The following is a 20,854-nucleotide window of genomic DNA, read 5'->3' on the forward strand; positions in this document are numbered from 1 at the left end:
CTCTGTCATTTAAAAAAAAAAAAAAATCCAGAAAGGGGTTAGTGATCACCATGCCTGGCACCTGCTGTGAAATGCCCAGAATAAAGTGGTGAATACTTCTCACTATCACCACCATCATCATGGAAATCCGTCTGTTCGTAAGATAAGAGCCTCATGCTTTGGGCCTTATAGTTTAGCCTCCTCACTACAGATGGGGAAACTGAGGCCTGGAATGGGGAAGGACTTGCTCAGGGTCACCTGGCAAATTGGTGGCAGAGCAGGAAGGAGTTCCCAGGCCCCCCCCCCCCCACCATCCACAGTGGAATCCCCATCCCTTCTCCTTCGCTCCCTCCCCAGCTCAGGCCCTCCTCCGGGGAGCCCCCTGGGTCCAGCACCCTGGCACCCAGTCTGGTCCAGGCAGAGCCCAGGAGAGAAGTCGCAGTGCTTGGAGGAGTAGGTGCAGAAGCCGTCGCGTTCTCAGCCCTGGCTCTTTGTCTGCTGCTTTGTGATGGTAAGTGCTCCCCCTAAATCAGTTCTGTGACACTGTTATTGTTGCCCAGGGCGCAAGAGTCTAAACTTTTCCCCTGAGGTCAAGAATGTGGCCGGTCCCCAAGCCGCCAGGAGCAGGGGCCTGGGTGGCTGGGGGTGGGGCTGGGGCCTCACCCCGAGCTGGGGCGAGATGTGGAGGGGAGGGGGTCAGCGGGAACAAAACGCTTTGAAATGCCTCCTCTCCATCACTGCCAACATTGTCCGCTGCCCGCGGGGGGCCTGGCACCGCCTCGCCGGGGCTCCGGCCCCCAGCCCTGGCCAGGCCCGGCCCGGCATCTGAAAATGGACAGAAGGTTATTGTCCCTCTTCGCGGTCCTTTGTCTGCCCCAGTTCCAGATGTCTAGGCTGGGACCAGGGAGCTGACCCATGGTGGGCAGGGGGGGAGAGGACAAAGGGGGAGAGCACGGGTCACTGCATCCTGAGGGGTCGTTCCCAGACCCTGAGATCCCACCCAGCCATGGCCCAGTCACCTTCTGGGCTGTCTCAGCCCTGGGATTGTCCCTGTTCCCTTGTCCCTTCTCCCCCTCCCACCAGACCAGGTTCGGGCCACAGGAAGGAAGGCCACAGGGGTGCAGGAGTTAAGTGCAGGAGGCCTTGGGATCCCCACAGCTTTACCCCAGTAATTGTGATCTTGGGCAAGTTGTATCTCCCTTGCAGCCTGCTGTCCCCATGGAGGGAGGTTCCACAGACCAGAGTCCAGAGCCTTATGTGCCAGCTCCATACTGGGTGTGGGGGTGCACAGTGCTAGGTGGGCCACTCAGATCCTTCCAGATTATGGTTAGCAGTCACAACAGTGAGGGGTGATACTTCCCACCCCTCTCTGGGTTGGGTGCTGGGCTAACCACCTCACCTGCTTTATCACCATCCTTTCACAACAAAATCAAAGACACAGACTATTGTTCTCACGTCCATTTTCCAGTTTTGGACCGTGACACTGAGATGTAAAGTCACTTGCCCAAAGCCAGGATGCCAAGAACAGCAAAGCCGGGATTCTAGCCCAGGCTGACCCGCAGCCACCCAGAGGAATGATCTGCTAATAAATACTTGGAAGGTATTGAGCACAGAGCCTGGCATGGCTCCGGGAGCCGGTGGTAACTCCGCCCGTCAGTGATCCCATTTCACAGATGGTGCTACCGATACCCAGATACCTTTCCTGGTGGGGTCGGGGGGAGTGCGGCGGGCAAGGAGCTCAGGGAGAAACTTAAATAGCAACAGCAACAGCGATTCCAGAACCGCCAGGACTGGCCGGATAGCGGCAGGCAGACCAGTTTCAAACGCCAATTCTGCTTGGGCTCGGGCAAGCAACTTACACTGGCCATTGCCTTAGTTTCCTCATCTGTAAAATGAAAACATTCCCGACGTCACAGGGATGTGGTGAAAATTAAACTAGATAATACGTTGAAAGTACTTAGCACAATGCCTGGCACACAGCAGTTAATGATAGCTATTATTATTCTTATTACTATTGTTATTATTCTGAACAAATTTGTCCCTTTGAAACTTCCTCTCACCTGGGGTCACCTGAGGACAAGGCTCCGATGAGAGGAGGGGATGTCAGGTTAGCAGCTGTTGAGGGGGTGGGCATAGCAAGGCTTGGTCTTCTTGGGGGGGTCTCTGGAAGTCTTGCAACAGGCTACTCCCACGGGGTGGGGGCTGGGGTGGTGCATGTAGGAAGGAGCTGGCTGGGCCCAGAGGAGTTAACAGCTCCCAGGCCCTGGCCCAGTGGGGCTGCCACGCTGCAGCCCCAGCCACAGCAACAATTTTCGCAGAGCTGCTTCCTGATGGGCAAAACAGCTGGCTACCCGGGGAAAACAGCTGGCCTAGCCCCAGCTTCCTGAGGACAGAGGCAGAGCCTCAGAGGAGGACAGCTCCACATCTGGGGTCCTGGGAGATGAGGGCATGGCCAAGAGGGAGAGGGTGGTCCTCTGGAGTGGGTGTGGGCGTTGGGTGGGACCCCTGGAGATGAGAGGGTGTGGGCGGATTCTTGGAGCAGAGGCCAAGGTATGCTAGGTCTAAGCAGAATGGGCAGAGTGACTCCAGCTGGGCAAGGGGTCTCAGTCTCCCCTCAAAGAGGAAAGATGAGGGGCAGTGGAGCCGATGGGGGTCGAGCCTGCACTCAGCCCTGGGTCCTCTTGGAACCGGGCTCGGAACTGAGCTAGGAAGGAGCACAGGCGGGTCTCCTGGACTCCTGTCTACCGAGCTGCACCCAGGACCAGAAGCAGGGCATGGGCCCCTCCTCTGGCCAGGATGCTGGGCTCCTTTGGCCACAAAGCAGGACAGGGGCCCAGAGAGCCCCCAACCCAGGAGACGTGAAGCTGGCAGCTGGTAAGAGCTCCATCCAAGCAACCTCCCTGCCGTGGGCCCCTGTTCCTAGCTTGCTTGGCTGCCAGGCTGTGAGGACCCCCAACCTTGAGGCTCTGTCTGGGCCCTGGGGTTCCCCCAGGCTGCCCCCACCCATTGGCAGGGAAGAAGCACCTGAGACCTCACATGAGGTTGGGCAGGGTAGGCGGAGGGTTAACACGGGTGTAACCAGAGTCCACTGGACCAGAGCCACCTGCCTGGGCTTCTGACCCCCAAGTCCACAGGCCAGACACCCCTAGTTTCTTTCTGACCAAGGGGGCTTCTCTAGCCCACCTTCCTAACCTGCAGGAAGAGGGGGTCGGCCCCTACCTTGGGTGTGCCAGCCTCAGCGCCCCTCTCCCTGATGAAGGCCATCCTGCAAAGCCTTTGCCAGCGGACAGGCCTTGGAGCAGAGGCTCCCAGCGGGGAAGAAGGCGCAGGGGAGGGGGACAATTCTTCCGGGGTCTCTAGCTCCCAAAGCCAGACTGAAGCCTAAGGCGCTGGCGCCACCACCTGGCTCTGCCCAGAACCACAATGGCTGAGGGATGGGTGTGAGGATTCTGGGAGTCTGGGTGGGGTCCGGGTAGCCCAGAGCCCAGTTAAATGTTGGCCCAGGGTGGTCTGGACCTATTCAGCAAGAAGGGCCCAAACCATCTTTTGTTTTGTTTTGTTTTGTTTTTTCCCAGGCATAGAGTCTACATGACCCCGAGAATGAGGACATAGTCCCCATAGGACAGCAGCTTCAAAGTTTAGCCCGCATCAAAACCGCCTGGCAGCCTTGTGGCTTTAACGTCCGCTCCCACAGTTTCTGACTCTGTGGGTGTGGGGAGGGACCTAGGAATTTGCATTTGTAACAATGTCCAGGTGCGGCTGATGCTGGCTGGTCTGGGGACCATGCTCCAACAACCACTGCTTTAGCATTTCTGTGGATCTGGCCCGCTATTACCTCTGTAGAGTATGTCCTGTTATTATATCTGGGGGCAAAAAGAATTAGTGGAAGTACAGGTGCATGATCAGCCCATCTCAGTCCGTGACCCACCATATTTCTACTGAGAGCCCACCTTAGGTCCGGCTGGCCCTGCTCTAGGGCTGGGGATAAAATGGTAAACGAGATGGACGGGTCCCCGCCTCAGAACTGACAGCCAGGAGGGTCTGGCATGTGATCTTCCCACCTGGGAGTCTAAAAGGCAGCTCGAAAGAAGGTCCAGACAGACCTCGAGTCACAGTCCACCAGCTTCATCTCAGGTCTTCCCCGTTCAGTAACTAGCCCACCAGCCAGTCCAGCTGCAAGCCCCGAGTCACCCAGATTCCTCACTCTGCCTCCCGCATGGAATCCCACAAGGCAGGGGCTCTGCCTCCATAGTGCGTCTGCTCTCTGCCCACTGTCATCTGTCTCTCTGAATGTGATCTCCTCCTTCCCTCCTTGCCCCCCTGGCCCACCCTCTGCCTGGCAGATGTGATAAGGCATTATCACATCACTTCTCTGCTTACCCTCTCCAATGTCTTCCTTTTTTTTTTTTAATTTTTAGTGTTTATTTTTAAGAGAGAGACAGAGTGTGAGTGGAGGAGGAGCAGAGAGAGAGAGGGAGACACAGAATCTGAAGCAGGGTTCAGGCTCTGAGGGGTCAGCACAGAGCCCGATGCAGGACTCGAACTCAGGAACTGATATCATGACCCGAGCCAAACTTGGATACTCAACGTACTGAGCCCCCCAGGCACTCCCACGTGTCCTCCTGTTGCACTTAAAACACATCCAAAATCCTGATGCAGCTTTAAGGCCCTGGGTGGTCCTCACCTCTTCCCATACTCCCTTGCTCCCTGGGCTCCAACCACTGGCCTCCTTGCTTGTTCCCCCCACAGGATCTTGGCCCAACTTGTCCCCTCCAGGTGGAACACTCTTCTGCTAGAACTGCCCTGAGCAGGCTCCCCTTGTGCCCTGAAATAACCTCGATGTTGCCCCCCGCCCCCAGCTACTCTCTGTTCTTATGAACTGGTTTTATTTTGTTCATAGCACTACTATTCTTTGAAACTACTGGTTTATCAGTTTGTTTGTTTCCTGTCTGTGCCCTCACCAGAATGCGAGCACCCTAGAAGCAGAGATTGTCTTATGCACTATGTGCTCCATAAATACTTGCTGAATGAATGGGATTATAGAGGATGCCATGGCAGGGTAAGTCCCCCAGACATGACATGGGGAAGGTTTTCCAGAGGAAGTTAGTTGAAGGCTGAGACAGGAGGGCCTATAGAAGTTCAGGCAGAGAAAAAACAAACAAACAAAAGGATGTGGGACAGTCCTAAAGCATGGAGTGTTCAGGAAAACTGTACATAGTCCAAATCGGCTTGAGCAGATTAGAGGAGAGGGGAGGTCAGAGGAGTCAGAGAAGTGTCACATAGGCCATGCAGGGCCTCGCTGCTCTGTGAGGAGTTTGAGCCCTATACTGAGGGCAGTGCGCAGTCCCTGAAGGGTGTCAACCCAGGGCATTTAGAGTGGCTGAGGGCAGAATGGTTTCTAGGGAGAAAGTGTGGGGGGCAGGTCTCTGGGAGATGCTGTGGGCCAGGTGAGTGGTACTGGTACACCGGTCGAGCGGCAGAGCAGAAGGAAAGAGGTGGCCAAGTGCCAGGGATATTGAGGAGGTGGTTTTGCCAGGATGAGGTGATGGAGTAGGTTGAAAGAGGGATGCGGCATCAGTGACATCCAGCTCTCCAGCTTGAAGGACTAGGTGGCAGAGGCACCATTCTCTAAATTGGGGAGTCCACCAGAGGGGGAGATGTTGGGGGGAAAGGGTAGCATTCTGTTTTGAGCAAATGGAATCTTGGGGCACTTGGCTGGCTCAGTCGGCAGAACATGTGACTCTTGATCTCAAGGTTGTAAGGCTGAGCCCTACCCCGAGTGTAGAGTTTAATTTAACACACACACACACACACACACACACACAGAATGTGGGTCCAAATGGGTAGTGGAGACACTTGCAGTTTTCCAGAAAGACAGAGTGGCCCACGTGGTCAGCTGCTGAAGAGAACCCTCTTCTTGGTTGAGGAGGTAATATCCTTTGTGGGGAGTGGCCAGGAGGACTCTGGTCTCGGCAGGAGCAGTTTGGTGGAACGGAGATGAGGAAGGGACCCTTGGAGCAAAGCACAGATCCTAGTTCAAGGGGTTTGGAGGGAGAGAGAGAGAGATAAGACTGTGGCTGGGGGCCCGCAAACAGCTTGGTGTTTTCCTGTTTTAAACTGGGGGAGATTCAAGTCCTTTGGAATGTCAAAGGAAGCACCCAGAAGAGAGGGAGGCTGATGATTCCAGGAAGGGCAAGGGCATTTAGAGCTTAGGGGCCTTTCCATCCTGAGGAGGGGGTACCTCTTCCCGTGGTACCAGGCAGTGAGAGCTGCGGTAGGCTTGGGGGAAGGGGATGGAGGTTTGCAGGCTGGAAATGACAGCTCCCAGGTGAGGGCTTCTCTTTTCTCCAAAAAGTATCAGGGAGATCCTCCTGGAGCAGAGATTGCAGAAGCTGTGACATGCCACTGAGGAGAGGAGGCAGGAGCAGCACAGGGGAAACAGACCGTTGGGCCTGGTCAGAGTCCAGTGGAGAGTGGAAATCCTGTCTGCAGTAGCCCCAACATGCCGAAAAGCAAGATGGTTATAGGGTTTTCCCGGGCAGGGTTGATGGGAGAACCCACAGGCAAGGGAGTCAGTGACAGGCTGGATCACTTGATGGACTGGGGAGAGAGGAAAGGGACAATGGGAGGGGTCAATGCATTCAGAGGAGAAGGAGGAGAATTGAGGAGGAGGAGTTGAGGCTGGAGAAGAATTCGGAAACCCCTGTGACCAGCAGGATGGACAGAGGCTCTGGGATGACTCCAGGATGGGAGAGGAGGGGCACACTGCTTCCTTTTAGAAACGGAATCCCCATTCTGGGGCTGGGAGTGCCTTCTGGCCAGAGGCTACCATGCAAGGGAAGGGACTCTCCCAGAGGACCTCAGACCTTTCATTGTAGGACCACTAGCCACCTGGAAGCTTTGGAGTGGGGCTGGAGACCGGGACTCCAGGGTTCAATGCCCCCACAGGTTTCCCCATCTTCAGGCAAGTCCATTCCTTGCTGGTTCCCCACCCTTCCCCCCTCAGCAGAGTTAGTGTGTATAGGCTTAGCCCTCTTCCCTGACCCTGGAAAGAGACTGAAGGGAGACCCAAAGGAGCCATAGGAAAGTAGGCCTTTACGGTGGGGGGGGGGGGGGTGAATGGAAGGGGAGCTTGGCTTCTTCTCCAGTGCTGTCTTTCAGCCCCAGCAATTCTTCCGGGGCCAGGCTCCATGCCAAGAGAAGCTTGGAGTGCATTCATTCCTTGCAAACCCACCCAGAGGAGGACTAGAGGTGAACCAGAGAAAGTGATACTGAGCTGGAACCTGCCGCTGGTGCCTTCAGGCCCCTCCCTTTCCTGCCCTCTCCTAAGAGAAGCTGGAGCCCCCTTCCCGTCTCAGCTGGGGCCTCAGGACCCCGACTCTGCCCCAGGGGAGGCTATACCTCCTGCTTCGTACGTGGCTGGGTCAAGGTGCGGGCTCTGGGGTTCCCCCTAGCTCTACACTTAGCCTGAGAGTGGCTTTGCTCTCTTAAAGGGCCGCAGCGCCGCCGGCGCTGGCGGCGGAGGCGAGGACGACGACGCGTGGAAGACGCAGCGCTCGGGACGCAGCTGGATGGCGCGCCCAGGGCCGGGGGACCCCCGCCCCGCCCCCCAAGCCGGGAGTCGCCGCGCAGGTCTGAGAAGTTCCGCATGGGCCCGCCAGAGGGCGCCCGGGGGGCGGGGGCGGGGCGGGAAGCGGGGAGCCCGGCTAGGGCCGCTGCCGGTCGGTCCCGCCCCGCGGGGCTGCGACTGGGGTCCGAGGGTCGGATGGGTGGCCAGGGATTCCGGACTCAGGGGCGCCGGACGCTCAGTGGAGCCGGATTCCGGGGGCTGAACGCTCCGGGCTTCGGAGTGGGGCGTTCTCAGGCACCGGGGCGGCTCGGAGGCCGTCCCCCGGGACCCTCCCCTCTGCCTCCCTTCCCCCCGCCGGCGCCCAGCCGGGAGGGCGCTGCCCCTGGGTCGCGAGTGGGGTGGGTCTCCGGGTCCTGGTCCTCCGCTGCCCCCGGCGGAGGAGAGGGCACTTGAGAATCGGCGCGTAGCGGGTGGGAGGGGGAGCCCACTCTTCGGGGGTACGCTCCCCCCACCCTCTCCGGCCGCCTCGGCCCCGCCCCGGCCCCGGGCCCCGCCCCGGCCCGGCCGCACCGCCCACTCCCCTCGGCCGGGCCAGAGCCCCGGGGGCCGCTGCCGCCGCCGCCCGAGCGCCCGCCATGCGCGCCGCCCCCGCCGCCCCGCTGCTCCAGCTGCTTCTCCTGCTGGGGGCGAGGCTCCAGGCTGCGGGAGTCGTGGAGCCACCGCTGCCCGCCGTGGTCCTTACCATCCTGGCCCGCAATGCCGAGCACTCACTGCCCCACTACTTGGGCGCGCTGGAGCGGCTGGACTACCCCCGGGCCAGGCTGGCCCTCTGGTGAGAGAGACTGGGCATTGGCACCCTCTGGGCTTGTACCCCCGGGTCCCACGGACAGCCTCCACCCCAGATGGGCTCGTCTGCTCGTCCAGACACCACCCAGACAGGCCCCTCCCCTGGCAGACAGGCCCTCCGCAGTCGCGAGCCCCTGGAAAGAACCCCTTATCCCCTTGGCTCTGCGGACTGACCTCTGAGGACTTAGGTTGACCCCGAAACACTCACCCCGGCCCCTACTCCTCCAATGGGGACCTCCTCTGGGTTTAAGTGGGGTCCTCTTGCCCTAGCTTCAGAGCCCAAACTTAAGCCCCATGGGCCCTGTGATTGGCTTGACCTGGAGTGGAGCAGACAGGAACAGCTGGCCTTCCCTGGGTCCCCACGTGGCAGAGATCAGCAGGACTGGGGGATCCTGGGGAGCAGGTGAGGGTGCTATCAGTCTGGTTCCATGCTGCTCTGCAGAGGGGTCAGAACTGCTCCTTCTCTGGGCAGGTCCCAGCCTCTCTGTGGAGGGTGTGGGTCCTGCCATCCGAGGGCAGAGCCCCTTCCCTAGAATCTCTCCCCCAGCCGTCCCCACAGGGCGCTGGAATCAGAGGCCACAGTCTGTGGAAGCCAGAACAGGGAGGAGTCCCAAGCTGAGGTTGGGGATAAACCGAGAGAAATGACAAACTACCCCCCACAACACACCAAAGTCGGGCTTGGGGTGGAGCGTGGCCTGGGGAGGCGGCCCACAATGACCACAGTTTGGGAGTTAGTTAGTTCCCACCCCGCCAAGACGTGACACGTAGTTAGTCCTCACTTCTGGGGAACTGGCTTAAAGGGGCAGGATCGCCTAAAACCTGGGGTCTTGGCCGAGCCCTCTGCGTCCCCCTCTGTCCTGGGAGTCCCTTCCACAGAGGAGAGGTTATGCTCTGTGGTAAGGGAGCTCCGTCCCATCAGCCCTTCTCAGGGGATGTTCAGAGTATGGCTTGGTCCTTATTACAACTTTCGGGCAGGGGAGGCAGCAGCTCTTCTGTCCAGTCCTGAGAGGGGGAAGGGACTGACCTGTCTCCTGGCGAGGACGGAGGGTATCGGGGGCACGTGGCAGGTGTGTTCCTCAGAGTTGAGGTACTTTTTCTTTCAAATGCATTCGTATCCTGTCATCTCAGCCCATGAGCCACGCAGGACAGCTTACAGTTACAGAGGCAGAAAGTGAAGCCCAGGGACCGATGGGACTTGCCTGAGGTCCCGCAGTGGGTCACAGACCTGTGACTGGGACCCGGCTGCTTGCCTTACTCTGTAGCACACCTCCTTCCGCTGCAGCACCCAAGGGTCTAGCCTCACAGGTGCTGGTGCTCCAGGGGTCACGGCTGCCTCGGGGTTTGGCTCCTCCGTGGCTCCGCCCCCTCACCCTTCTTCCTCCTGTGTCCCCAGGTGTGCCACGGACCACAACACGGACAACACCACACAGATGCTGCAGGAATGGCTAGCCGCTGTGGGTGATGGCTATGCAGCTGTGGTCTGGAGGCCTGAGGGGGCGCCCAGGTGGTGATCTCAGGGGCAAGGTTCTTGGGGAGATGGGCAATAGCTATAACCCAGAGAGGAAAAGGGACAGCCCCAAGCCACAGCCTTCAGGCCAGGGCTCTGTCCGCTGCTCTGCAGAGACGAGGACCACATGTACCTGCCCCAGGGGAACATCTCATCTCTTTACCCTCTCAGGTCCTACCCAGATGAAGAGGGTCCCAAGCACTGGACCAAAGAAAGGCACCAGTTTCTGATGGAGTTGAAACAGGAAGCCCTGACCTTTGCCAGGGACTGGGGGGCTGACTACATCCTGGTAAGAAAGCCTGGCTACGATGGGAGTTTCCCTCGGGCGGCGGTATCAGTCCCTGATAGACATCTTGCTGTGACTTGACAAACCTGTAGGCTGGACCCTCCAGCTAGCAACCTGGGTCGGAACCCAGACCAGATATTGAGCTTGGATCCCCATGTTTGAGTTCACATTAGCTACTAAGCCTGGATCCCTGAGACAGATTGCAGGGTATATACTGAGCCTAGGTTCCTAGAGCCCAGAGTGTAAACTGAGCCTGGTTCCCTGGACTAGAACTCAGAGTAGGTCTTTGACTCTACTCCCTAAGTCAGATCTAAAATAAAGTTCTCGGGGCGCCTGGGTGGCGCAGTCGGTTGAGCATCCGACTTCAGCCAGGTCACGATCTCGCAGTCCGTGAGTTCGAGCCCCGCGTCGGGCTCTGGGCTGATGGCTCAGAGCCTGGAGCCTGTTTCCGATTCTGTGTCTCCCTCTCTCTCTCTGCCCCTCCCCCGTTCATGCTCTGTCTCTCTCTGTCCCAAAAATAAATAAACGTTGAAAAAAAAAATTTAAAAAAAATAAAATAAAATAAAGTTCTCACGGGGCACCTGGGTGGCTCAGTGAGTTAAGCGTCTCACTTTGGCTCAGGTCATGATCTCACAGTTTGGGGGTTCGAACCCTGCATCAGGTTCTGAGCTGATGAGCCCCTCTCGACAGCTGAGAGCCTGAAGCCTGCTTCAGATTCTGTTCCCGTCTCTCTCTGTCCCTCCCCTGCTCATGCTCTTTCTCTCTCAAAAATATATTTTTTTTCTAAGTTTGTTTCTTTTTGAGAGAGATAGAGACAGCGTGAGTGGGGGAAGGGCAGATAGAGAGGGAGAGAGAGAATCCCAAGCAGGCTCCGTGCTGCCAGCGCAGAGCCCGATGCGGGGCTTGAACCCATAAAATCATGAGATCATGACCTGAGCTGAAACCAAGAGCCAGATGTGCAACCGACTGAGCCACCCAGGCACCCCCCTCTCTCTCAAAAATATAAATAAACGCTAAAAAATGTTTAAGTAAAGTTCTTAGATCAGCAACTCAGGTTTAACCCCTGGACCCAATCCATGAACCAGTGCTCCAGACTAGATCCTTGGTCCAGAAACAAACTTACCTTGTTTATAGGTTTGAACTTTCTAACGGAAACCCTCCGGATCCCAGGAGATATGTGGGGTCTCTGGCAATCCAGAGGGATCCCACTCAGTGAATCCTTGGGGGTGTAGCCCAGACAAGGCTGGGACCTGTGACAGCCACCTCCCAAAAGTTTGCAGATACAGACAACATTCTGACCAACAACCAGACACTGAGGCTTCTGATAGAGCAGCGGCTGCCCGTGGTGGCCCCCATGCTGGACTCCCAGACCTACTACTCCAATTTCTGGTGTGGGATCACCCCCCAGGTAAGGCTGGGATGGAGGCCTCAGGTCTGTGGGCCGTGGCGGGGGAGCAGTGCTCTGGGGAGGACGGGCCGCTGTCATAGCTCAGAGCAACCCTTTTCCCCAGGGCTATTACCGCCGCACAGCCGACTACTTCCCCACCAAGAACCGCCAACGCCGGGGCTGCTTCCGTGTCCCCATGGTCCATTCCACCTTCCTGGTATCCTTGCGGGCTGAGGGAGCAGCCCAACTCGCCTTCTACCCCCCTCACCCCAACTACACCTGGCCTTTCGACGATATCATCGTCTTCGCCTACTCCTGCCAGGCTGCTGGTGAGGACCAGCTCTCTGTGAGCATTCCTGGAGGCCTCTGGGCCTTTGCACATGCTGTTCCCTCTGCTTTGCACACCCTTCTCCAGTCTCCAATTCATCCTGTTAAACTCTTCTTGGTCCAGGTCGTAGCCTTTCTTGAGCCCGCTGTGCCAGTAGGCTAGATGTCCTTCTTCTGGATTCCTGGTACTTTCATGTATTGGTTCATTAGGCAAATGTTTATGGAGCACCTACCATGTGCCAGGCACTGGGGAGACAGTGGTGAGTAAACTCAGGCAGCCTCTGCCCTCCTGGAACCTCCAGTCCAGTCAGTCCAAGGAGCTCACAAATCAATGTGCAATCACAGCCATGACAGGAAGGAATGTTTCTTGATTCTAGGTGCTCAGGGAGCTTAGACCAGAATAGATCTGGTCAGGGAAGGCTTCCTGGAGGGTATGAACTTTGAGGCTGAGATCTAAAATATGAGAAAGCATCAATAAGAGCAAGAAAGAGCATTTCAGGCAATGGGACCGGCAAGTGCAAAGGCCCTCTGGTAGCAGGGAACGTAAGAAGGCAGGTGACAGGACCCCAATAAGTGAGGGAGACATGGTACAGGCTGAGGCAGGGGCCAGCCTATGTGGACCTGACCAGCAAGCATCTGGTCTTTAGCCTGAGAACATTGGGCAGCCAGGAACACTCTGATGTTGGCATTATTTTTAAAATGGAAATTACTGGAGAGTGTTTGGGCTGAATTGGGCTAAATCCAGTCCTGAGAAAGAGTCAGAGATGGGAGTGAGACAGAGACACCAGTGTTGAAAAGAGAGTCTTAAGAAGAGACTAATTCGGGGCGAATGAGAAGCGACCATCTAATCCAGAAGTGCCGTACGTGAGCAAGCGGGCTGCCAACAGTGGCCAGAGGGGAAAGTGTGGTAATTGGCTTTTTCATGCAAGGGGTATTGGTGGAGTCCGTTGCAGACAGGCAAGACAGGAAATCTTACCAAGTGCAAAAAAGTGAGCGAAGGAAAAACAGAGTCATGGAGAATCCGTGAGAAGTGGAAGTGTTCCCTTGCTTTTCCAAGGCTACCGCTGTTTCAAGGGGCAGCTGCTGGAAGGAATTTTGCACCGGGGTTTTGTCTGTATCATTCAGGCTCCCGGCGCCCAGCTACTGAGTCCCTGCTCTGGACCAGGCTCTGTGCTCCCTGCTGGGCATGGGGTTGACTTTTAAGTAAATACTGTGCGCCTGTCGCTGAAGAGTTCGCAGTCCATACGAGATAAAAGGGAAATAAGTAATTACAATAAAGGTGACCAATATTGAAGAAATAGAAACGGTGGAGGGCAGCGCGGGCGGGGCAGGAGGTGTGGGGTTGCTTAGAGGGGTCTGGGCACAAGGTGATGGTGCTGGATCCAGGCGGGGCAGCAGGGACGGGCATAGGTGGGGGAGCTTTAGCGGGTGGGGCTGGCCTGGCCCGACGGCTGTGGTCAGGTGGGAGTTTGTCTGCTCCTCCCTCCCCAGGATGCTCACCACCATCCCCCAGCACCCAGCTGGTACTCTAGACACATCTGTTGAATGAATAAACCATCTCAGCAGAAGGGTCCCTCGGACACTGTTTGAGTAAAGCCCTTTCTCCCTCCAGCCCCACGGTTGGGACACTGAGTCCCCAAGAAGACATGTACTTTGGGTTCTGAGAGCCCTGCCCCGCCTGCAGCACCCACCCAGCCTCTCTCCACAGGAGTCGCGGTCCACGTGTGCAACGAGCACCGTTATGGGTACATGAACGTGCCTGTGAAATCCCACCAGGGGCTGGAGGACGAGAAGGTCAACTTCATCCACCTGATCTTGGAGGCGCTAGGTGAGGGCTGGGAGATGGGTTGCTAGCCGGCTGCCACTGTTCCCTGCCACCCCCTGTGCCCCTTCTCCCAGGCCCTGGACCTCACTGGGCAGTGGGCTTGGGGTCTCAGCCTTACCTCTAATTCATTCCTCGTCTCTGGGCAAGTCCTTTTCCCCGCTGGGCCTCATTGTCCCCATCTCTACAATGAAGGCAGGTGAATTCTATGATCTCTGAGGGCTCTTCCTGCTGGGTGTTCTGCCGAGGGGGCAAAAATGAAGTGAGGGGCTAGGACTCCAGGGTCACTGCTGACAAGAGCCAGTAGGGATTCATGATTAGGGGGTACTTTTCTTCTGCAGTGGACGGGCCCCCCATGTGGGCCTCAGCTCACGTGTCCCGGCCCCCAAAGAAACCCAGCAAAATGGGGTTTGATGAGGTAAGTCCCCTCAGCCCACAGGAGCGGGGTGAAGAGGTGGGTGGGCTCTCCCCTCCCTCTGCACCCACCCCCGACTCTGCACCCACCTCCCCTTCCTCCTCCAGGTCTTTGTCATCAGCCTGGCCCGCCGGCCCGACCGCCGGGAACGCATGCTAAGCTCGCTCTGGGAGATGGAGATATCTGGACGCGTGGTGGATGCCGTGGACGGCCGGTGAGTGTCCCTGGGGGTGGGGCCCTGGGCAGCTGAGGGAGCAGTGTGGTCCCTTGGAGCCCCCTAGGAATGGAGAGAGCAGACAAATGAATTGAGTGTTAGCTGTTCCAGGAGGTACTCAAACAGGGCCTGAGTCATTGTGTCACAGAGAATCCCAGGGCAGATCCTGATAGGACAGGATGGCCTCCTTCAGCCTACTGGAGGGAGGAGAGTACGGTGGTTAAGGCCCAGAATCTGGAGCCCCGAGGCTCGCGCTCCAGCTCTGTCACTTACCAGCTGGGTGACCTCTGGCAAGTTACCGCCACCTCTCAGCCCTGCTGTGTGAATGGCAGACAATTGTGTCTGCCTTTTAGGACTTGTAAGGGCTCAGTGAGGATTTTGCACAGGGCCTGACACATAGTAAGTATTCCAAAAGTTAGGCGTCTTTATTATTATCAGGCTTATTCTTTTCCATCTTGGACTTAGGTCCCTGATGGGTGGGGGTGGGAGCGGGCCAGTCACGTGGCCCTGGGAAACCAGAGGTCACACGGCTGCACTTGCCCACTGCTGTTTGCCACTTAGCCCCCCACCCCCACCCCCACCCCCCGCCCTTCAGATGGCAGGATGTCCATCTTTTCCCTGGGGGTCTGCCCAAGGAGTAGATACCGTGTTCCCCACATTCATTCTGGGGAACATCTTCTGACAGCTTCAGGCCACGTGAAGCAGTAACAAGGCTGACATCTCCTTCAAACTAAACTCCAGGGTGCCCCCAACAGGCACAGGCGAGGCGCCCCTGGATGGGTCCCTGGCGGGCACCCCGTACCCCATTAGTCCCGTCTCCCTCAGGACACTCAACAGCAGTATCATGAGGAGCCTCGGCGTGGACCTGCTCCCTGGCTACCAGGACCCCTACTCAGGCCGCACACTGACCAAGGGCGAGGTGGGCTGCTTCCTCAGCCACTACTCCATCTGGGAGGAGGTGAGGAACCCCCTTTTGGCCCACACCCCCCACAGGCAGAGCGGGGCCACCCTACTCACTGCTCTGTGCTCAGCACCCAAGGGAATCCATGGGTGAATTCATATATTTTTAAACACCTGGCCGGCAGCTTTTTTGTTTTTAATTTTTTTTAATGTTTATTTATTTTTGAGAGAGAGAGACAGAGTGTGAGTGGGCAAGGGGCAGAGAGAGAGAGACACACACACAGAATCCAAAATAGGCTCCAGGCTCTGAGCTGTCAGCACAGAGCCCGACGCGGGGCTTGAGCTCACGAACCGTAAGATCATGACCTGAGCTGAAGTCTGACGCTTAACCGATTGAGCCACCCAGGCGCCCCAAGCTGGCCTGCAGCTTTAAACTGTGTTCATCCCTGTATCTTATTCATTCTGTCATCTCTGTTGAGCACCTCCTGTGTGCTAGGAGATATTCTGCTCTGAGAATACGGAGACAAAAAAAAAAAAAAAAAAAAAAAAGCCTTTCTGGTTCTCTTGGGGCTCAGGGACCAGAGGAGGGCACAGAAACCGAGGAAGAACCAAGCTTGCCAGGGAGGGTAGATGTACAGGCTTGTCCTAGAGTGTGGACCAGCCTAGATTCCTGGACTGATGTGGGGTCAGGGTGGCATTGAAGGGCAGTGAGAAGAGCCTTCTGGGCAGAGGAAAACAGTGGAGCAAAGGCCCTGAGGCAGGAAGGAACTGTATGTTCAGAAGTGGGAAGAAGAAAGGCCTGGGACTTGGCCAGGAGGACTCAGCTTAGGGCTGCCGGTATGGGCACCAGTGAGAGGTCACTGCCTGGCCACTGAGGAGGGACGAGGAGACTGGCCCTGCAAGGGGATGGTGCCCCCTCCAGGAGGCAGCACCCAGGCCCACTTCTTGTTTTTATTTTCTACTGCAGCGAAAATATGTGCATGTGAGCTCATATTTCTGTTTGTCTCCCTCTGTCTCTGAGCAGATTGAGACCGTCTCTGAACGTGATTTCTATTTCACCGTTGACTGTGCTGATTTCATGTTCTTTTCACATTTCCAGAAGTTACAAAAAGTACTTTTTCTTAGGGATCGTGGGGGCTAGGGTCTTTTTTTAGAAAAGTCCAGAAGGCCTGGTGAGGAACTGGGCCTGGAGTCCAGTAGATGAAGGTTCAGATCCCAGTTCTGCTACGGGCTGTGTCCTTGGACAAGTGGTCGTACCTCCCTGTGTCTCCGTCTCCTTACTACAGTACAGGGACGTCGTGTGTCCTGCCTCTCGAGGGTCCCTGGGATAAGCAGTAGTTCTGTGGCCCCTGGGGTATGGCAGCGCTCCGTGAATACAGCAAAGGTTATGATGGCTGTCATGATTCTACTTGAAGATTCTACCTCAGGGGAGGGGGCCTGGGGGGCCTTGAATGCCACAGCGAGAGGTTGGAATTTCAGTCCCCAGGCGGTGGGAGCCCCAGCAGGCTTTGGAGCAGCTGAGTGACTGACATGGCCAGGGCTGAACCTTTGGCATATAACTCAGGCCAGGGAGAGTCAGTCATTGTCAGGCAGGTGGAAGGGGACAGCCTGAATCTAAAGAGCCATCCCCCTGTGTTGTGTCCCCTTCCCCCACACCACAGGTCGTTGCCAGGGGCCTGGCCCAGGTCCTAGTGTTTGAGGACGACGTGCACTTTGAGAGCAACTTCAGGGGGCGACTGGAGCGGCTTATGGAGGAGGTGGAGGCAGAGAAGCTCCTGTGGGACCTGATGTAGGCAGCCTGCGCCTCCAGGGGCAGGGGAGAGGGACGGCCTCCCCACCGAGCCTGGCCTGTGGGATGCAACTGGGGAAGGGGACATCCTAGGACCTACAGTGACTCCCGGGCCCCTTGGTGTCGCCCATAGCTACCTGGGCCGGAAGCAGGTGAACCCTGAGGAAGAGGCAGCCGTGGGGGGGCTGCCACACCTGGTGGTGGCCGGGTACTCCTACTGGACGCTGGCGTATGTCTTGAGCCTGGCGGGTGCTCGCAAGCTGCTGGCCTCCCAGCCCCTGCGCCGAATGCTGCCTGTGGACGAGTTCCTACCCATCATGTTTGACCAGCACCCCAAGTGAGTCTCCGGTGGGGGCAGGGCAGGGTCACCTGACCCCGGGGAGCCTACCTCCACAAGCATGAAGTCCCCTCGCTGGGCGGCTGGGGAGACTGAGGCTGGCGAGGCTGAGTCACTAATGCGAGGTCACCAAGGAGTAGCCCAGCCTAGCTTTGGAGTCAGACCAACCGAGGTGTAAACTTTGTGCTGCCGTGTGGTTTTTAGTCAAGCCACTTCTCTGTTCTGAGCCTCAGTTTCCCCGTCTGGAAAATGGAGACGACAGAAACTCCGCTTCTGGAGTTTGTCGTGAGGTCTTGAGGGGGAGGGCAGTGAGGGGCTTCGGGCAGGTGAGGTGCCCGGGCTCCAGGCAGGGGCCCCGCCTCAGCCCTCCTGAGCCTTCCCCCCGCCTCACAGTGAGCAGTACAAGGCGCACTTCTGGCCACGGGACCTGCGTGCCTTCTCTGCGCGGCCCCTGCTCGCTGCTCCCACCCACTACGCAGGGGACGCCGAGTGGCTCAGCGACACGGAGACATCCTCACCCTGGGACGATGACAGCGGCCGCATCATCAGCTGGAGTGGCTCTCACAAGACGCTGCGTGGCCCCCCCCTGGACCTGGCTGGCAGCAGCGGGCACAGTCTCCACCCCCACCACCCTCGGGACGAGCTCTAGGTGAGGGCGGGGCTGGGAAGAGCCCCTCCCCCCCCCCAACTCCGCCCGTGTGCCTCGGTTTTCTCTGGTTTTCTCTCCCCCGCAGGCTGACTGCGTCTGGGTCTCTGTGTTCCCCTTCTCAGCCTGCCTTCTCCCCTCCCTCCCTCTCTCCCTCCCTCCCTCCCTCTGGCTCTGTCTCTGCGTGTGGCTCCCTGCATTTCTGTGTCCACCTCAAGCTTCTTCTCCCTGCCTGTCTCTGTCTCTCGGACCTTCTCTGTGTCTTCTCCTGTCTCTGCCTCTGCATATCCCACTCCCGTTCTTTCTCTTTCTCTCTTCTCGCCCCTTCTGTCCCACCAGGTCCAGGCAGTGACTCCAGAAGAGCTCTCAGGAGCAGGCCGCAGCTGGCCAGGGAGCGGACCTGGAGATCGCTGGCAGGAGCCGCCACCAGAAGCCACAGACCCCATAGAGACCCGACTGTCACCTCAGGCATGGCCACTCTGCCCTCTGGCCCCACCTTACGTGGGGAGAAACCACTCAGAGATGGGTCCCCTTCCCCAAAGTTCACGTAGCAAAAGGGCAGGGCTCCCAGGCCCTCTCACCCTCCTGACTCAGGATCCGGGGTGGGGGGGGAAGGTGGGGGGCTCCCCAGCCTTCAGTTCCAAGCTGGGCCGACATCAGGAGCCCTGCCTTCCCCGCAGACCCAACTGCTGGGGCCCCTCTGCCATCTTCTACCTCCACCTCAGTCCCCTCCCCACTCGACGCCTGGGTCTCACCTGCCTGGGCCCACCCTCTCCCCTGGCCAGTGGGAAGTACAGGGGGGGTGAGAGGAGGGCCCTTGCAGACTTGGTGCCCAGCACATGGTAGGCCCTCAATAAAAGCCAGCTGGTATGTGCACTTTATATGTCTAACTCCTGGATGAGCCTCTTTGTGTGTCACGAGGTCTGGGAGGGAAGGGTTCCCACCAAGGGTGCCCATGTGGAGGTGTCATGGCTGAGCAGTTGGAGAAGCAGAGAGAGGAGGGCAGCCTGGAGGAGGAGTCAGGCTGACTGGGCATGACCATCTCCTTGCCTGGTGATCTGGTGTGGATGCCATCCCTCCCTGGGTCTTAGTCTGGTGGTGAAATGGACATGGAAGGGAAGTGTCGTGGCTGGGTGGGTATGGAATGGCCCGGCCCGGCCCACAGTGAATGCTCACCCTTTGGGGCTGTCGTGGCCATCACTGGCCTCACCCTGCTGGGCGGGGGGCGGGGGGGGGGCGGTGCGCCCAGCCCCGGGGCTGCTGAGCCTCCTTCCCTTTGAATCTTCACCTGTGCAGTTGCCACCCTTCCCCTGGGAGAGGTGGGAACGATCCAAGACTCCCCTCTGGCCCTAACCAGCGTGGCCGCCAGAGGGCGAAAGAAAGCAGAATGTGGACCTTGTGGGCCAGGGGCGCCCTCTGCTGGGACGGAGCCAGCAATGGGGAAGGGAGCCTGGGGCACTTGGAATCGCCTCCCTGTGCTGCCGGGCTACGCACAGCAGCTCCGCGTCTTCTGCTCTTCTGCTTAGAACTGCTGGCCTTCCTCCCTCTCCACCTGCCCTTCACAGGGTCAGGCTTCTGGGCCCAGCAGCCGTCTCCAGTGCCTGCACTCAGGCAGCTGGAGGGCATAGCGCGGTGGCTCCTTGCCTTGGCCGTGGCTGCCTTGGCCTCCGCCAGCACAAGACTGGCACTGGCATGCCTAGGTTTCCTTTGTCAGGGGAGCCCCTCTCCCCTGGCAGCTCCTTGACTTGGTTGTGGAAGCACCAGGGCCCTGGCAGAGTTGGACAGGTGCCCCCTGAGGCTGGGCTATCTTAGGTTCTACCCTGGCTGGGATATCTAGCCGGCTGGCCTGGCTTTGGTCCCAGGACCTGGAATGTCTGTGAGAAGGACTTTGGGTGAAAGCTATAGGATTGGTGCTTTGTTCCAAGAGTGAAAGCCATTGATTTCAGATGACTATGACCTTGACAAGTCACTTTTCCCCTCCAGGCTTGAGGTGTCGCCTTCGCTCATTAAAATAATCATTTATAGATCCCCTCTTATGGGCCAGGTTTAGGCATTAGGGGTACAGCAGTGAATAAAAGTAGCCAAAAAATCCCTGACCTTGTGCAGCTGACATTCTAGGAGGGAGATAGAGAAAAATAGATAAGTAAATATTAGAGAGTGGTAGAGCAAAATGAGGAAGGAGACATCAAGTATGGTCTGAGAATGGGGCGCCTGGGTGGTTCAGTCGATTTGAGCATCCTTCAGCTCAGGTCACGATCTCGCAGTTTGTGGGTTTGAGCCCCGCAGCAGCTCTGTGCTGACAACTCAGAGCCTGGAGCCTGCAGCCTGCAGCCTGCTTTGGATTCTGTATCTCCCTCTCTTTCTGCCCCTCCCCCGCTCGCTCTCTGTCTCTCTCCCTCAAAAATAAACAAGCATTAAAAAAAAAAAAAAAAAAGTATGGTCTGAAAAGTTCACATTTGACCAAAGGCTCAGAGGTGAGGGGGCAAGCTGTGGGGATATCTGAAAGAAGCCCATTTCAGACTAGGGGAACAGCATGTGCAAAGGTCCTGAGGCAGGAGCAGGACTGGCAGGTTTAAAAGACAGCAAGGAAGCCAGCGTGCCTGGAGCAGAGTGAGCAAGAAGGAGCCAGAGCCTGGAGATGATAGAGCCAAAGTCAGAGCCAGAGCAAGGAGGGCCTTGGAGGTCCTTCTGGCTTTTACTCTGGAACCGGGAGCCCCCAGAGGATTTGAGGCCAAGAGACGACATGGTCTGGGGTGCCTGGGTGGCTTAGTCAGTTGAGCGTCCAACTCTTGATTTCAGCTCAGATCATGATCTTGAAGTTTGTGGGTT

The 20,854-nt window shown here is 57.6% G+C and overlaps 1 protein-coding gene across 3 annotated transcripts; it reads left to right on the forward strand.

The window, feature by feature from the left end:
- The first annotated feature begins 8,184 nt into the window (after nucleotides 1-8,184).
- Nucleotides 8,185-18,915, forward strand: CERCAM (cerebral endothelial cell adhesion molecule). 3 transcript variants are annotated; one of them, XM_030294054.1, is made up of 14 exons: nucleotides 8,235-8,381; nucleotides 8,666-8,798; nucleotides 9,789-9,899; nucleotides 10,074-10,191; nucleotides 11,462-11,596; nucleotides 11,700-11,904; nucleotides 13,611-13,730; nucleotides 14,066-14,142; nucleotides 14,247-14,353; nucleotides 15,179-15,311; nucleotides 16,915-17,042; nucleotides 17,176-17,379; nucleotides 17,773-18,028; nucleotides 18,365-18,915. In XM_030294054.1, exons 1-13 carry the CDS (start codon nucleotides 8,306-8,308, stop codon nucleotides 18,026-18,028), a joined length of 1,803 nt encoding a protein of 600 aa, XP_030149914.1. In that variant the 5' UTR covers nucleotides 8,235-8,305; the 3' UTR covers nucleotides 18,365-18,915. The 3 variants fall into 3 exon arrangements, with proteins under 3 accessions (XP_030149917.1, XP_030149914.1, XP_030149916.1); XM_030294056.1 differs by lacking the exon at nucleotides 18,365-18,915 and adding an exon at nucleotides 18,151-18,308; XM_030294057.1 differs by lacking the exon at nucleotides 8,666-8,798 and having other exon boundaries at nucleotides 8,185-8,381.
- The last annotated feature ends 1,939 nt before the right edge of the window (nucleotides 18,916-20,854 follow it).

This window comes from Lynx canadensis, chromosome D4 (genome assembly GCF_007474595.2).
Source record: "Lynx canadensis isolate LIC74 chromosome D4, mLynCan4.pri.v2, whole genome shotgun sequence".
NCBI lineage: Eukaryota > Metazoa > Chordata > Mammalia > Carnivora > Felidae > Lynx > Lynx canadensis.

Excerpts from the sequence above, each read along its gene's own strand:
- CERCAM (XM_030294054.1), top strand. The coding sequence starts at position 8,306 with ATGCCGAGCACTCACTGCCCCACTACTTGGGCGCGCTGGAGCGGCTGG. Across the intron at positions 11,905-13,610 it reads CTACTCCTGCCAGGCTGCTG|GAGTCGCGGTCCACGTGTGC; the intron begins GTGAGGACCAGC and ends CTCTCTCCACAG. Across the intron at positions 17,043-17,175 it reads AAGCTCCTGTGGGACCTGAT|CTACCTGGGCCGGAAGCAGG; the intron begins GTAGGCAGCCTG and ends TGTCGCCCATAG.